General features: G+C 47.5%; 3 protein-coding genes across 3 annotated transcripts; 1 reads left to right on the forward strand and 2 right to left on the reverse strand.

Annotated features, from left to right (window-relative positions):
* Window positions 1–34: 34 nt before the first annotated feature.
* Window positions 35–7,518, reverse strand: EI90DRAFT_2926530 (Sec63-domain-containing protein; the record flags this gene model as incomplete). Its single annotated transcript, XM_039054917.1, has 20 exons — window positions 35–467; window positions 515–618; window positions 669–1,096; window positions 1,146–1,208; window positions 1,263–1,419; window positions 1,476–1,790; window positions 1,844–2,237; window positions 2,296–2,552; window positions 2,602–3,346; window positions 3,404–3,489; window positions 3,543–3,566; window positions 3,616–3,694; window positions 3,744–3,839; window positions 3,893–3,941; window positions 3,992–4,115; window positions 4,167–4,178; window positions 4,229–4,538; window positions 4,590–5,839; window positions 5,893–7,388; window positions 7,440–7,518. The coding sequence occupies 20 exons, from the start codon at window positions 7,516–7,518 to the stop codon at window positions 35–37; spliced, it is 6,501 nt and encodes a 2,166-aa protein (XP_038914042.1).
* A 1,048-nt stretch (window positions 7,519–8,566) lies between these two features.
* Window positions 8,567–9,482, reverse strand: EI90DRAFT_3126336 (peroxisomal membrane protein-domain-containing protein; the record flags this gene model as incomplete). Its single annotated transcript, XM_039063907.1, has 3 exons — window positions 8,567–8,962; window positions 9,017–9,288; window positions 9,341–9,482. The coding sequence occupies 3 exons, from the start codon at window positions 9,480–9,482 to the stop codon at window positions 8,567–8,569; spliced, it is 810 nt and encodes a 269-aa protein (XP_038914043.1).
* Window positions 9,483–9,638: 156 nt separating this feature from the next.
* Window positions 9,639–10,635, forward strand: EI90DRAFT_3126337 (uncharacterized protein; the record flags this gene model as incomplete). Its single annotated transcript, XM_039063908.1, has 3 exons — window positions 9,639–9,952; window positions 10,005–10,051; window positions 10,109–10,635. 3 exons carry the CDS (start codon window positions 9,639–9,641, stop codon window positions 10,633–10,635), a joined length of 888 nt encoding a protein of 295 aa, XP_038914044.1.
* Window positions 10,636–16,523: the final 5,888 nt, after the last annotated feature.

Here is a 16,523-nt window from a genome sequence, read left to right on the forward strand (position 1 = left end):
TCTGGCTGCATTCTGTGAAACACAGGCCTTCGACTTATTCTTCATCGCTCGACTCCATCTCTTCATCGCTTTCTTCCCCTTCAACAACAGAGATAGAGTCGAGACTGATGTCGTGGTCCGCTCCCATGTATGAATCGCAAATGACATAGAGCTTCAACTTATGTTGGCCCTTGGGAAGGGTGAACTCTAGCTTGACTGTGAGTTCTCGGCGTAGGGTCACCTTGCGTATGGAGAGGAGTTGGCGCGTGCCCGAGTTGCCGACAACTAGCCACCAATTGACCATCTTTCTGGATGGGTAGAATGGAGCGACGACCAATTGACCATCATCACTGTCGCTTTCGTCCGCGTCTCGGGTAAGCGTGATATTGAGGACGAGTGGTGTATTCGAATTGTATTCCTCTTGTTGTTGTAATTCGTGGGAGACGTCCAGGTTGGGGTATGAATTGACGAACGCAGCGACGTCCCGCCTGCAAAAGATCTCAGCGGATGTGATTGGGAGAATGGTGGGTCTTACATTTGTGAGTGCTCCATTTGTAGCAATTCTTCTCTCTGAACGTCCTCCATCTCCATCAAGTCGTAAACGGTATCAATGCCAGCATCGTTGCAGCGTTTAATGGTCTGTAATGGCATGAGTTGATCAATATCAGAGCATCGCATTCATAACTCACGTCTGAACCGAAGTGAGGTATTTGTTTCAATGGCGAATCGGTTTCCCAAAGTCCTTGAACACACATTTGAGACAAATCCATTGCACCCAGTGCGTTGAGATAGGCATTGGAAGACATCACATCAACGCATGCTGCAAGTAAATTCAAAACTTTGCCGAGAATTACTGATTGATCAGCGGCTAAATCAGGTGGGAGCTGCAGACGGGAAAAATGCGCCTGCAAAAGGAGAAATGTTTTGAAATATGGTGCGTCGAAACTCGGGTTGTCCAGTTTGACGGGAACGCGGTCGTAGATGCGTCGCAGAATCACGTCTTCGCGGTGGCGGATCGGTACAGATTCGAATTCTGCCGAAGAAGAAACAATCTCAAGAATGCCCTTCAGTTTTGTCTTTTCCTTTAAGGACATGCTGAAGACTTCCACTGTGACGTCTAGGGTGTTTATGAGCTGAATGCTCAAGACATCTTCAGGAAGACGCACAGGATATATTGTAGTATGCCGCAATCATCCCCAAGTTCAACGCACTAACATCCATCTCATCCTCTGTGACAGAGGATTAGCAGTGGTTGGGTACAACAATGACGCAGTCGAACGCACCAATGGCGATACACTTTGAGACCACGAGGTCATTGAGTGTATTCTCAACCAACTCGGACAAATGATCCGACAGATGTCTATGGCTTGTGGAATTGAGATTGTAATAATTGGGGTTCTGAGTCATGCGCCGGTAGAAGTACGTCCACGTCAAGATGTCCTGTCACGTATAAACTTGATCAGCAACTGACTCTGCTCTGCTCATATCCGCGTTACCATGGCGTCTTGTTTGTTCTCAATTGTTTTGACTGTGATTTCTGAGAGGAAGTAATCATGGAGGTAGTGAGTTGGGAGGTGAGACTCGATGGGGAGACCCTCGTTGAGGAATTTTTTGAAGAAATCTTTGCGAGTCTGCTGGCAGAGAAGAACACAACGGCTGCTGTTGTCAACAAGTGGACGGCTCGCGTGACCCATCATTTGAAGAATGTCTGTTATAGGGTAATCCACGTAGCGATGTTCCTTCCCTTCGAAGAATTGCACTCCCATTATTACCACCATGTACGAATACAGGGGGAGGCTCCATGAGGTTTCCTTGAGAACGATAACTTAAGCTCGTCCATTTTGTACGCCTTGCTCCGACTTACCCTGGACGCAACGAGCACTTGCACAGCACCGGATTGAAACAGCCTTTCAACTATGCGACTATCCTGAGGATCCATTGCTTCATGATAATATGCTATTCCATGTTTCAACGATTCGGTCAGACTCGAGTCTGCAATGTGGGCCAGATGAGGAGCGAGCTGGTCTGGAGAAATGTTTAAGAATCTGTCCTCGTTCTGATCGGCGACGCAATAAGTCCATATGTCAGAGGCAGTGGGACGGCACTGACGACGCGAAGGGACGAAGATGATGGTGGGTAGAGCAGGGGCATACTCCACGATGGAAAGGTATGCAGGTTTTGCCATTGCGATCATGAGAGATGGGAAATGTGGAATATCGAAGCTTTGCACGTGGACTTGCAAGGGGAGTGGTCTTGCACTGAACCCGACACAAAATGGTTAGCTCGCAGTACTCACGCACTAAGTATGGAACGCACCTTGGTGCGAAGTTGAAGACATTCTGGGCACTGACTGCCATCCATTCTCCCAAGTCGCGAGCATTTGCAAGTGACACTCCACAAGCAACAACTCGAGTGGGGTTCCCTGTTTGGGCGGAAACATACCGAGTCCGCGAAATCACCACCTCATACACTGGTCCAATCTCTCCTCCTATGAGCTGAATTTCATCGGCGATCACCAATGCGATATTTTGAACGTTTTTGCGTTGCTTCCACCGTCTTGACAGCAAGTCCCACTGACATTACGTGTCAGCATCGACCACCGGGATCGCATCCAGCACGTACCTGTGATGGAGTGCAAACGACCACATGAACTTGTTTTTCTAGAACACGCAGATCGGAGCTAGTCTCTCCAGTGAGAGCAACAATGACTTTCCCGCCTTGCAAGCTTCCAAACTTTGCCTGCCAATCCTTCACTCGTTGATTAACCATTTCTTGATAGGGTTCGATGCAGATTGCACGGCGAAACTCTGGCTTACACCAAAGCCGCAGGAGGGCGAATTCTGCACATATTGTTTTTCCACTGCCAGTTGGTGCACCAATGAAAACGTTCTCGTCTGAATTGTATAAGGCTTGGAAAACCTGAGTCTGGATCTTGTTGAACGAAGTAATGGAGTGGGAATAGAGGGCTTCGTATTCTGAATTGTGGAGGGCGGACAGCGGCAAGGCCTGAAGATCCAAGAGGGGTGTAGGATTTGGGAACCTTTCCGGGAGAATGAGATGCTTGAACGAGATCGGCAACCTTGTTTCAGCATGTAACCATTGGTTGGACACGACGGATACGTAGTAGTTTGGGGGGACTGGTTCATGGATAGGCACTGTAAAGGTCACGATGTGTTCATTTTCTGCAAATTGGCTTCGAAGAAGGAGCTGGTCATGGACCAGAATAATTTCCCCATCTACATCTTCAACCAGAATCCAAAACGCTTGCGTCTTTGAATGAATCTTCTCATCCCACCGGAAGTCGGGTGTGATTGTTAAGTCTATGCGCAGGAGTGAACGTGTGATAGGCTGAACATGGGCCTGGAGTCTGTCGAGAAGAACAATGGCAATTAATCCAGCACAGAGAGATGGAGGAATAGCATACTCTAATTTGGGGAAGCTGTGAACAAGGCGATGGACCAGTTTTCCTGCGTTTGGGATGCCAATCAATTCTCCAATCTCTGGCGGCAGCTGGGGGTTCAAATGAGAAGAAACGTTACTTCTCTTAGAAATACGATTCTTACAAGATCAAAATAGCGATACCATGGCTTAAATATTACTCAGCATTGCGGCAGGAGGTCAGGGATGACAGCTCACGAATTGTTTGCCCTCGGCTTTCCGAATAACATCCCAAGGCACGCCGTGGAACTGCCTTAATGGCGTCATTGATCCCCACCTAACAAAGACTTAATCTATGTCCAGGGCTGGGTACTTGTCAAACACACATTTTTTTTTCGGCCATTTTGCACATATCTAGCGCTGCTCTGGTTGGGATAGCCCATCCTCGTTTTAGACATATTTCAAACATGGCCCGAAGGATACTGAAAATCCCAACCGTTAGCTACATACAGATTACTCATGGTTGACAGCCTACCGTCCTGCCGACTGCTGGACATAGACCATATCAGCAACGAGGGCGAACCCTGTTCCAAGAGTGAGTATCGGATTACCAACATGATTGCGTATGGAATACCTTCAAGCTTGAGTCCGGAGATGTAGGCCTGGAGCAAGACATTGATCTTAGCTGGAGGCTCATCAACGCTTTCCTTGACCGGGATCGGGACTCGTTCCAGTAACTTGCTCAGTTCCAGCTTTTCCTAATTCGGAGTAAGTCTTTCCAACGAGGATAGTATGACTACAGCACTTACATCTTGGCGGACCTACAATCCGCTGTCAGTTTAATCAAACGGGAGGGCGGAGCGGTACATACCGGGATCAACCTGAATTCGTTGGACAATGCAAACACACGGAAAAGCTCGATCATGGTCATCGAGGGTTTAAGATGCTGGTTGTAAACAGACATGGACGCGTAAGTCACGTAGTAATGGGAAGATATGCGGCCAAGCTCTGTCGACTGGAAAAAACCATGTTTACGGTCATATTTGATGAGGTTGCCCTTCTCCAATAGGCTTGCAGCCGTGTGAATCACGTCCAAACGTTTTTGGATCAGGAGCCGATCATCTTCCAGATAATCAACACCAACGCCATAGAGGGAAGGGGAACGCAACATGCGTATGTAACTTTGTCATCAAGTCAGAAGCCATCAGAGAATGACTGCGTGACATACTCACAGATAAGTATATCCCAACCACTGGACGGCTTCCTCACGGTTACGGACGTTACCCAGTACAACCTCAGCATTCAAATTATCGGCGAGACGAGAGATGAACTGAGATTCGATGGGGAGCTGCTGATTCATCAAACTCAGGTAGTACTGAAGTTCACCATGATTAGTGATGATGATGCCTTCTCCAGTGGTATCGTACTGAGGACGCCCAGCTCGGCCAAGCATCTGAAGCATATCTTGAGGGCTAAGTTCCACCCAGCGACCCTTTTCTGGGTTGTAAATCTGTGTCCCTTTGATAATCACGGTGTGGGCTGGGAGGTTGACACCCCAAGCAAGGGTCGCTGTGCAAACCAAGACTTGCACATGACCATCCGTGAAAAGATCTTCAACAAGCTTGCGATCTTCGCGAGTCATACCCGCATGGTGTATGGCAAAACCGAAGGGAAGGAGATCCTTCAGATGAGGATCTTTGGCATCTTCCGATTCTGTTTGAAGAATTTCTCGAGTCGCCGAGTCCGCTTTGACAAATTGGGTGATCGTCTCTTTTTCGAGGGCCATATCTCGAATAAATCTTGCCGTCTTGGCTGTCTCTTTGCGGGAATGGACAAAGACAAGGGTTTGATGTTTGCCAGCCTGATCCAAAACCTTCTCGTAGCACACCTCATTGACAATCTGATATCTCTTGATCGCCTTTTTCTCTGTAATGCCTACGAATTGCTGTTCCAGACCACATGGGCGATACGACGCATCAAAGTAGAAAAGCCCCTTGGATGGATCCACACGAAGGAAGGTGGCCACATCCTCGTAGTTCGGCAATGTAGCAGACAGTCCGACGAGCCGAACGTAATCCTGGGTTTGTTCCATGCGGCGAATCGTGCGAGCCACAATACTTTCGAGAACGGGTCCTCGCTCATCGTGCAAAAGGTGAATTTCATCAATAATGATGAGGCGCACCAAGTTGGTATAGCTTGTGTCAGTGCTCTTCCGGGTAATAACATCCCATTTCTCGGGAGTTGTCACAATGATTTGAGTATTTGCTATTTGTTGTTTTGTCATCTGACTGTCTCCGGTGAGCTCCCCTACTTGGACACCAAAGGACTCTAGCCTTTGAGAGAAGTTCAATACCATTTCCTGAACCAAGGCTTTCATGGGGGCTATGTAGACAACTTTGAACTGGGTCAAATCGAAGGCCTCAGTGGATTCTTCACGAGTTTTCCCGAGCTCATGAAGGATGGTAAGCATAGCTACATTGGTCTGTGGTACTTGATGAATGCCGGAGTGACTGAAAAAATCGTCCCAAGGCGTACCTTGCCAGCTCCTGTTGGTGCACACAAAAGAATAGGGTCGTCGGACCCAAACGCGATCGGGTACAGTTTACTCTGGACTCGATTCAGAGTCCTGGCTCCCTTGAATGCCAGTCTTGTCCAGGAAGGCATACTTTCGATAGGGACGAGGTCATTAGGATTGAGTGGACTTGGTTTTGGCGGAGGAATGTAAATTTCTTCGTATCCTTTTTTGGACCGTTTGAAAGAGCCATCAGGGAGGGTAACCTTCTTATTCGACATCAAGCGACCCCCTTGGCTGAACGCCATGCCGTCCAAGTCCACAGTTTGACGGGGCTGACTGGCCTGCGCTTGAAAATTCGAATGCAGCGAGGCCTGACCACTCTGCGGCTCTATGTCAATGCCATGCTCACCAACACCAAATTGTTTGGTGCGGTCCCCGGAAAGCTGCTTCAAAATCCAACCAACACCTTTCTCGCGCATTGCCACCTCGACGCTGAGACGTTCGCCTTCATCACTGCGGGATAACTTGGTACACCAAACAATCACATCACGGTTCTTCGTCAGGATCCGCACCAGGTCAAATTTGTCATAATCAAACAGTTCCATGAGCTCGTTTTCGCAGTCACGCAGGTTAGCTTCAGATGAGAGGATATTGAGGGCAGACGCAGTCTTGTCGGTAGCGGTGACAGGATCGGGGTATGCAGTCGAAATAAGCCGTTGCAACCAGAACCCGTCAACTTCGTGAGGTGACACAGTGTTGGACACTTTGGCGGACGTTTGTTGAGACTTGCGAGCCTCGCCCACGACGATTGGGGCTGTTTCATTCTCTTGATCGATTCCATTGTCCGTCACCCCAATATCTCCCTCTTCATCGGTGACATCCGAGTCATCGCGAATTTCATACCCCTCGTCGTCGTCGTTTTCCGCCTCCTCATCATCTTCAAAAACGACAGCGACTCCAACGTCGTCATCAATTTCAGCCCCTTGGATGTCGGCATCAGGGTCCACAACAGTTGTTTCGTCGGTCGGATAGTCAGTGATCTTTTTCGCAAGAGAAAAAAGCTGAGCAAATATTTCATTGGAGATAGACCCCAAGAGGACGTTTTCAATTTCTTTCTTCTTGTCAAAGTCCTTCATCACGTCGGTCTTCATAGTTTGTAGGACCGCATCTGCTGCGCTCCGTATAACATCCTGAGCCTGATCACCGAGGATACGATGGACTGTAGACAAAAAGAGTTCGTACACTTCTCGAGTTTCCGCAGTTCTAGGCCTATACAGGATTCCTTCTACGAACTGCGTTGCTTCGATAATGTCAGTGTGGCCAACACTGTCCACGGGCGCTCTACGCTTCTGTGAATGGTCCGCATCTTCGACAGCAGCTCGTTTCTTTTTTTTGTCCATATCCGATGGCGCAGTTCTCTGAATGCGAGAACCCATTTCCTTGGGGTCAATCTTCCCAACGAGTGATTCAGGTGCACCGTCGGGCTCGCGGTCACGTCTTGGGAGGGAGCGCTTATCTGGGAAACATGCTCAAGAGAACAGAATGGAGAGGTGTGATAAATTCTCACCGGCCATAAGCACAAGGGATGACATGGCTCCATAATTATAGCCTGAAAGGCCCCCTCTCTTGGCCCCGGCTCCAGACATAGTGAATGCTCAACTGTAGGCAAAAATGAAGAACTGCAAGGTGGCAGTGCACTTCAGAATCTCAGTCACATGACAAATGCATTTATGTGACCGCATTTCGCAGTGACAAATCTGACCGTCCCGCCGACGCTACACACTGCTGAGCAGCTAGCGGAAAAGGCAAAAGTTTCATGTGTTCAAGAGATATCCATCGCATCTGTTATGGTATCATCGTATTTGCCATAGATCGAACAAATATGACTCGTGTAAAAGCCCTGCATCAGTTGTCTTTCAGTGCTTTTTGAAATTTAACCAGCAATCTGCAGTTGATGAGCGCCAAGGGAGGGGTCTCGACAGGAAAATTATCTCAGGGGCGTGCATGTGATGATGCCCTTGGATGTGGTATTAACTCATAAGGTGCTAGATCAATCATCAATAGCCGGAGTACTGCGCCCGGCTGCTGCTGTATGTCCACCGCAGCGGCTACGACCTTGTCTCGAGAGGTGACATAAATGTGATAGTTTCGAAGAGCAGACACCGTCTCAGAACCCCATTGTGCATGCGGCAGATATACTACGTTCATACAGCTCCAAGTGAAGGACGTAGGTTACGTGGCGGAATCTGGAGCGGATCGATCAGGATCTGATGACATCGCAGATAGATTCCAGCTCACAATAATGGTACTCATCAACGAGAGGAATCCAGTCCCTGACCAAAGCAGACAGAATACTTAGTATGGGGGTACTTTCGAACACCCTCATCACCCCGACAATTTTGAGTCTGGGTGACGTGCATTAGGAAGCGATACTGGGAAATTTAACTACACATGCCTGGTATATGTGATCCAAATCGAGCCTTTGAGGAAGTATCGTAACATTTCTCGATCCCGGCGAGCATACTCAGAACGCTCAATGACGGAATGTCCAGATGGCTCCTGCGCAAGTAGCGGGAAAGGAGTTCGATAGACAAGGAGATCACCGTTGGATCAATATCTAGTCCCTCTCCTCGGCTCGGGATGAGAGCAAAACTGTGGTAAAGAAGTTCCGTCATGTTATGTGATGTACAATATTCAGAGTAATCGCACCATAGATGACGGGGTGAAGAACGAAGAGCAATTCGGAACACCAATCTTTAGGGGAGGTGAGGGGTGGAACGAATGAGATTGGGGGGAAACAGAAGCCGGTGTTAAAGCTTTGGCAAACAGCAAATCATCGACGTGTTGATTCGTAGCACTTCCTGCGCCTTGAGGAAATAACGCACTGGGTTTGGATGAAGATACGGGAGGGAATGTTGCTCGGTTATTCTTGATGTGATCTGGCGTGCGAGGACGATCTAGAGCTTGGCGCTCGGCTCTGGAGGTCGAAAGCATGTCCCCGATGTTGGAAGGGTCGAGTTCGCGCACAGGAAGTGTTGGGAAGAGAAGAGGCCTCGAGTTGTCTGAAGTATAACAATACGAAGAAATGCCCTAAAAGAGAAGGGAACGATTGAACCGGAATCCATGAAACCGCGGGATGCTGACTTCGCACTTGATAAATTCCAACACCACTATGCCTCTCCATGTGTTTTGCTTAGCAGTACGTCGTCGAAGCACCATCTCAAATAATAGCTGTGTAAACCTGATAATTTCCAAGGCTCGAGCGGCATATTTGTACGTTGATTGTTTGTCTGCCCACGCCCGTGTGTATCTGGAATGTTCACTCGGAGGAATGAGTGGTTTCACTTTCTCTCCGCTGAGTCTGCGCGCGAGCAAAACATCATGATATAGACTCAGTAAGTTCAGACCGGTAGTCACTGCAGGCAAATGGTAAGGCTAAATCTTCCGAGATGATATACGATGACATACATGACTCGGAAGCGAGATCCGCATCCTTAAAACGACCAGGGAGGAACCATGTTAGAGATCGCAGAGACGACTCTATTGTGTTTATTATGGGGGAGTTTTGTATCAAGAATGCTTCGTAACGAGCCAAGGGATGGGAGGTCATTGGGTAGTTCGACGCAATCGGCAGCCTCCTAAACTTTCCCACGGACTCCCAAAAGGAACACTTCTGTTTGAAACAAGCAAAATTGGGGAACGTCAACCATTCGTCTTGGTTCTCGTGTTCATTGACTGCGATAGATGTAAGGTGAACATCTAGCAAATGGAACCCGAGCTCACCACTTGGCGGTCTGGTAGGGAGCGTCAGAGGAAAATTCCTGAACCTGGCCCTGATCGTTCGGTTGACTTCAATAATCGCCAGCAACTTGATGAACGAAGGAATCTTTACGTCCTTGGCATCCCTCAACACTTTACTCTAGAACAGCTTAGATCCATATTCGAGTCATACGGGCGCGTGTTGCATGCCGTTATTCTTGCTGTGCTCGATGCCTTCTCCCGTCGCCGAGGTTTCGTGGTGATGTCCGCTAATCATGAAGCTGTGAATGCAATGAAACGATTGTCTGGGAAAGTAATTCAGTATGTGGTTCGGCATCATTGAGGCAGAAGCATACACCTGACTCTGCAAAAGAGGCCATAAGCTGCACATTTCTTGGGCCGTCGTGCAACGCTCTAATGGTCAGTGCCCCTCGTTTCATGCGCGCATAACCCTCATAACAACTGTTTTCTCGGCAGGATTTTTGGATGGCACTGATCGTGCATCGTTTACCCGTATCCTCGGTACTCCTCGCTCCGTGCTGTATGAAATTCAAAGGACCACTACCTCTGACAACGAACTGCTTGCTGCTCCTGTGTCAACCAAATCTCTTTCGCTAGCTTCAGACAGCATGGACAATACCCCGTCTCAGCCCGAGTTTTTGCTCATTTTCAATTTGCACCAACGCATCTTCAAATCATCCTCCGATATCGTACCACTAGTTCTTCCATATGGATCCATTCGCAACGTAAAGCTGCTCGGTACGGGGCTCGCGGCGGTAAATGCCTGTAACGGAACCTTGCCCGCCTCTCGCCATTATGCCGCGTTGATTCGATTCGTCAGCAGTGATGATGCTTTAGTAGCCGGCAAGGCACTGGACGGACAGACATACAATGTTGACGTCGGTTATCCACTCCGATGCTTCGTGCTTGATGATTCAGATGTTGTCTTTACAAGCAGTTCTTGCCCACCGATTATGTCGGAGTGCAACGCTATTATTGATTGAAAAGGTTTGCTTGCATTAACTGTGGTGCAGGATGGTTTTGGTACCCCTTGTTTGTCTAGGCTGTCAGTACTGGCATGTAAATTCAAACTTGCCTTATATAAACACCAGGGAATTGGAAAAGTCTTGAGGTATCTGAAGATGGGCTTGAAGGCAAGGGGCATGAAACTGCCACTGGCCCAGCCATTGCAGAGGAAGCAAGAGAGGATAAAACTGGGGCAATGTGTTGTGGTACAAGGCATCCCCACCAATGATGCAGCAAAGGTGACCTAATTTTGATGCCAGGCTCCCAACTACTCTCCTTTGTTGTGAGATAGCAGTGGTTGACTTGCTACCTTTGCATCATGATACCTTATGTTGGTGAGATGTCTGATAATTGATGTTGGGTGTTATTGCTTGTTTATACAGTAGCAAACTTTAACTGTCTGTTACACTTTTTTGTACTGGAGTGTGAACCTGTGTCAGGGATGGGTGCAGAATAGAAGTAATACCTTCACCCAATATTCGATTAGTCCTTTCTGCCACTCCATTTTGCTGTGGGGTCCCTCTGGTGGTATGTTCCCTCATAATCCCATGTTCCTTCAAGAATTGGTCCATCTCCCTACTCATATATTCCCCCCTTTGTCATCCCTAAGTGCCTTGACCTGAAAACCAGTTTGATTTTCTGCAAGAGCCTTGAACTCCTTGAAAGCAGCAAAGGCCTGTGACTTGTTCTGGAGCAAATAGATGACTCTGTAGCAAGAGTAGTCATCCACAAAACTGATCCAGTACCTGTGCTGCTGGGGAGTTTGAACTGAGATAGGTGTAGTAACTCAGGTGAGCAGCCCTGGGGCAGTCTGGAGTAGACTTTAGCCTTGATACAATAAGTAGAAAGGATAAAGTCGACTCCAAAGTCACATGACTGTATATAGAGTGAAGATTGAAATGAAAAGAGACAACTCAAACTACAACAATAGGACCACAAAGGTCTGAGTGTACAACATCAGCAAACCCAACCAGGAGGTATGAGAGCTCACAGAGCTCACAGAGCTATGAACTTTGAAAATTGCAGGTCCCCCTCTCTGAGAGCTCATAGAGATATATTTGCCCACAGTGGACTATTAGCTCTATGAGCACCCTGAGCCCATGTTTAATTCACAAAAATTCAAAAAAATAAAAAGCTTGACTACAGTATCATGTGACTGGCCACAGTCAAGTTCCTACACAACCCAATTGATATATACACTGAATTTAGGGTTATAAATAGGGTTAATCCGAAATTACTTAGGGGAAAATGGGGGGAAATGGGGGGGAGAATGAGGGGGAAAATGAGGGGGAAAGGGGGGGAAAATGAGGGGAAAATTGAGGGGGGGAATGGGGGGAATTGGGGGGGGATGAGGGAGAAAATGAGGGGGGAATTGGGAGGGGAATGAGGGGAAATTAAAGGGGGGAAATGGGGAAAATGAGGGGAAAATGGAGGGGGGGAATGGGGTGACATTTGGAGGGGGCAATGAGGGGGAAATGAGGAGAAAATTAAGGAGGAATTAGGGGGGGGGGAATGAGGGGAAAATTGAAGGGGGGGATGGGAGGAGAATTGCAGAGGGAATTGGGGGGGGGGGGGAATTGAGGGGGGGGATGAAGGGGGAAATGGGAGGAAAATGAGGGGGAACTGGGGGGTTTCTAAAAACTTGAAAAAAAGTCAGGGAAAATTAAGGAAAAGTCAGGGAAAATTAAGGAAAATTCAGAAAATTCAGGGAGAAATGGGGGACTTTCAAAAAAAATTGAGAAAAGGAAATTTTCTAAAAAATCAGGGAAAATTAGGGAAAATTCAGAAATCTTGGGGAATGTTAGGGAGAGAAATTTCAGGACATTTAGAAATAATTTTAAAAAATTGAAATCACCTTTCTATCATAAAATGTTTGCTATCTGAAAATTATAGCAGCTCAGCTTATAGGCACTCCTGAGTTGAACTGTAGTGTTAATACACAAGTAGTAACAGTTAAAGTTTGACTCTGCAGTCATGTGACTATATATAGAGAAGAATAGAAGAGAAACAAAGGAAACAAGAGGTAGATAGACTACAACACTCCCCCTCAATCTAGCTCCTGTCTTTTAAGTCCCAGTAAAGAACATTGTTGTTGATGAAGGTCTTTTGAAAGAGCCTTTGTCAGAATATCAGCACTATTATCACTTGATGGCACCCATTCTATCCTCAACTTCCCCAAATCTACCTGATCCCTAATCCAATAATACTTGGTGTCAAGGTGCTTCATCTTTCCATGGTGTTCTGGATTCTTTGCCACCTTAATAGACGATTGGTTGTCCATTTGAAGGGGGAATGATGAGGCCTGAGGGAATCCAAGTTCTTCCAGTAGGTGGGTTAGCCAAGTCCCATCAGATGCACCAGAATTGGCTGCAATTAACTCTGCCTCAGTGGTGGACTTAGCCACTACATCTTGGCGACGACTTGACCAGTTGACACAAGAAGCCCCAATGAAGGAGGCATAGCCAGAGGTAGATCTAGCCTTCTCAGTGTCACCAGCATAGTCAGAGTCAGAGAAGACTGAGAGATTGACTCCCCCTACACTTGAGGAACCAAATTCAAGGCAGAAATCTGAAGTACCTTTAAGATATTGGAATACCCTCTGAATGGCCTTCCAGTGAACCTTGGCTGGGCAGGAATTAAAGCGACTTAGAAGCCCAACTGCATATGCAATGTCAGGCCTGGTCCCAATAGCCAAATACATGAGGCTCCCAACAGCACTCAAGTATGGAACACCAGACATGAACTCCTTCTCCTGGGACATAGAATCGACTTTGGAAAGGGGGATGGAAGGATCAAGGGGGGTAGAAACTGGCCTGGAGTGTTCATGGTGGAAACGTTGAAGGATGTCAAGGGTATGTTTATGTTGGGAGAGCCAGAGCTTGTGATGTGAGCGATTTCGACGAATTTCAAGCCCTAGGATGTACTTTAGCTCCCCCAGATCTCGCATTTCAAACTTGGACTGCAATTTTGACTTGAGCTCATTGAGAGCAGTCAGATCATTGCATGCAAGTGTGAGATCATCAACATAGACAGGAATAATGACCTTGACCTTATCCTTAGCCCAAACCCAGATGGAGTTATCACTGGGACACCTTTTAAAGCCCAAATCCGAGAAGGTCCCATGTAGCTTCTGGTACCATTGCCTAGGACTTTGTTTCAGACCATAAAGCGACTTCTTCAGATGGCAGACCAAGTGTTTCTTTCCAGGTTCAACAAACCCTTCAGGTTGCACCATGTAGATGTCTTCTTGGAGGTCGCCATTGAGAAATGCTGAGGATACATCCATGTGGTGGAGTTCCAGGTCTTCAATGGCAGAAATGGCGAGAATGGTATGAAGTGAAGCGGATTTGGTGACAGGGGCAAAGGTTTCAGTGTAATCAAGGTGAGGTTTCTGGGAAAATCCTTGAGCAACGATCCTGGCCTTATACCTTTCGATAGAACCATCTGCATTCTCCTTAATCTTGAATACCCACTTAGAACCAACTGGTTTTCTCCCTTTTGGAAGAGGTACCAACTCCCAGGTGTTGTGTGCAAGCATCTGGGTGTACTCCTTGAGGGCAGCCTCATACCACAAGTCCCAATCATCACGATTCTGAGCCTCCTTCATAGACCTTGGTTCAGCAGGTGAAGTTGCAAAGGCAAATTCAACCATTTGCTCCATCGACAAGACCTTGGACTGCCACTTGGTAAAGCCAGCTGCCATTGCAAGTTCATCCTCTGATTCCTCATCGAGTTTATCAGAGTCTGATTGTGACTCAACATCAGGAGTGGGCTCTCTGGCTTCCCATTTGCTGACAGGGGGTGAAGGAGTTGGCTTAACCTTCCACCACTCACCAGGTGGCTTGCCAGCAGTGGAACGAGTTGTCCTGTGAAGAGTGGAAGGGCCAGGCGAAGGAGAAGCACCAGAAAAGGGAGGATTAGGAGTGGGAGAAGGGAAGGGAGTGGGAGAAGGAGAAGGAGAAGGAGAAGGAGAGGGAGAGGGAGAAGGAGGACAATTTGGAGGTGGATTAGAATCAGTGGCAGAAGTCAAAGTATCAATTTCATCAAGGAAGGGAGTGAAGCGATTATTACTTGGCTTGTCTCCCCCTGACTCTGGCACTTGATTTGAAGATAGAGGGTGATATGGGAGATCAGAGTGGCTGGATTTCGTACCAGGCATAGTCTGTTCATCGAAGATCACATCCCTTGAAATTAGAGTTTGCTGAGTGGATGGATCATAAAGTTTCCAGCCTTTGAAGTCTGGGGGGTAACCAATGAAGATGCACCTTCGTGTTTTTGATTCAAAGCTGTGGTGTTTATTCTTTTGCACATGCACATAAGCCTGGCAGCCAAAAACACGAAAATGCGAGACTGAGGGCTTGCGATTACACCAGGCCTCATATGGTGTGACCCCCTTGACAGCAGAGGAAGGAGAACGATTGAGAACATGAATAAAGGACCCCAATGCATTGCCCCAGAAAGAACCAGGGAGATGGGCCTCATTCAGCATAGAACTAATTCCCTCATCAAAAATCCGATTTGACCTCTCAGCAACTCCATTCTGTTGGGGTGTGGCAGTGGTTGTATGTTCCCTAGCAATCCCATGGGTCTTAAGAAAGTTGTCCATCTCCCTACCCATGTACTCTCCACCTTTATCATCTCTGAGAGCCTTGAGTAGGAATCCAGTCTGCTTCTCAGCAAAGGCCTTGAATTCCTTGAAGGCAAGAAAGGCATCTGACTTCTTGTGCAGCAAGTAGACATTTCTATAGCGAGAATAGTCATCAACAAAGCTTATCCAGTACCTGTGCCCTTGGGGAGTTGGGACTGAGACTGGCCCATGGAGGTCTGAGTGCACAAGTGCCAAAGGTTGAGTTCTCCTATTAGAGGCAGCAGGTGGAAATGGAAAGCGATGTTGCTTGCCAGCCAGGCAGGGTTCACAGAAGTCAGGGAAGGGAGGGGAGGAAGGTGAATTATGGATTAGGAGGTCCCTCACAAATTTGCCAGAAACCAGCTGCTTGAATCGTTCCTGTCCAATGTGGCAAAAACGTCTATGCCAGAGTTCAGGGGACAGAGAAGTTGACATTTTGAGAGCTGAAGCTTGAACAACTGTTGATCCATCCAGACAAGCTATATTCTCATCAGAAACTGAAGCTTGGAACAGTACTTGATTGTTTAGAGTAAAGTCCATGGTTGATTTCCTGACAAGGACTTCGAAATTCTTCTTTCGAGTGAGTGTGAGGACAGAGAGGAGGTTGTTGGCAAGGAGAGGGACATGGAGAACATTGGAGAACTCGATGGGTCACAGGGGTCGTCCATTTTTAACAGGATTGAACACAATTGAGCCAACACCAGCAGCATAGACCAGATTATTGTCAGCAAGACGAACTGGGATCTTGCAAGGCTTATACTCAGAGAACCAGTGGCGATTTGGTGTCATATGAGCCGTTGCACCAGTGTCTGCAATCCAGAAATCAGGGCCTGAGTTGGCAGGAGTGGATAGAGCACTTGCACTAGCATTACCAGCGAATTCTATCAATTCACCAGTGGCATAGGCAATGGGAATAGGGGGGACAGTTCCAGATAAAAAATCGGATATTCTGGTCCACATGGTGGCCCAAAAGCGAAAAACTTGCTGGAGTGGCCAGGAAAATACAGTGATTGTCGCCAAAGTGACCATGGTGATCAGAAGATGGGGACAGAGCATGTTGTGAAAGTTTGGGACGAATCCGATGATTATATGAAGTGGCAGAGCAGTGGTTTTGTCAAAGGTGCCAAATTCGAAGTTATGGCTCTGGGAAACGAGCAATCGACGCGAAAACTGAACGGAGAGTGTTAGGTAAGGCGTAGACTAAGGTCCGTTGGTTTCAAAGTGATTGGTGAAGTATTG

Source organism: Cantharellus anzutake, assembly GCF_015039405.1.
Source record: "Cantharellus anzutake strain C23 chromosome Unknown EI90scaffold_37, whole genome shotgun sequence".
Lineage (NCBI taxonomy): Eukaryota > Fungi > Basidiomycota > Agaricomycetes > Cantharellales > Hydnaceae > Cantharellus > Cantharellus anzutake.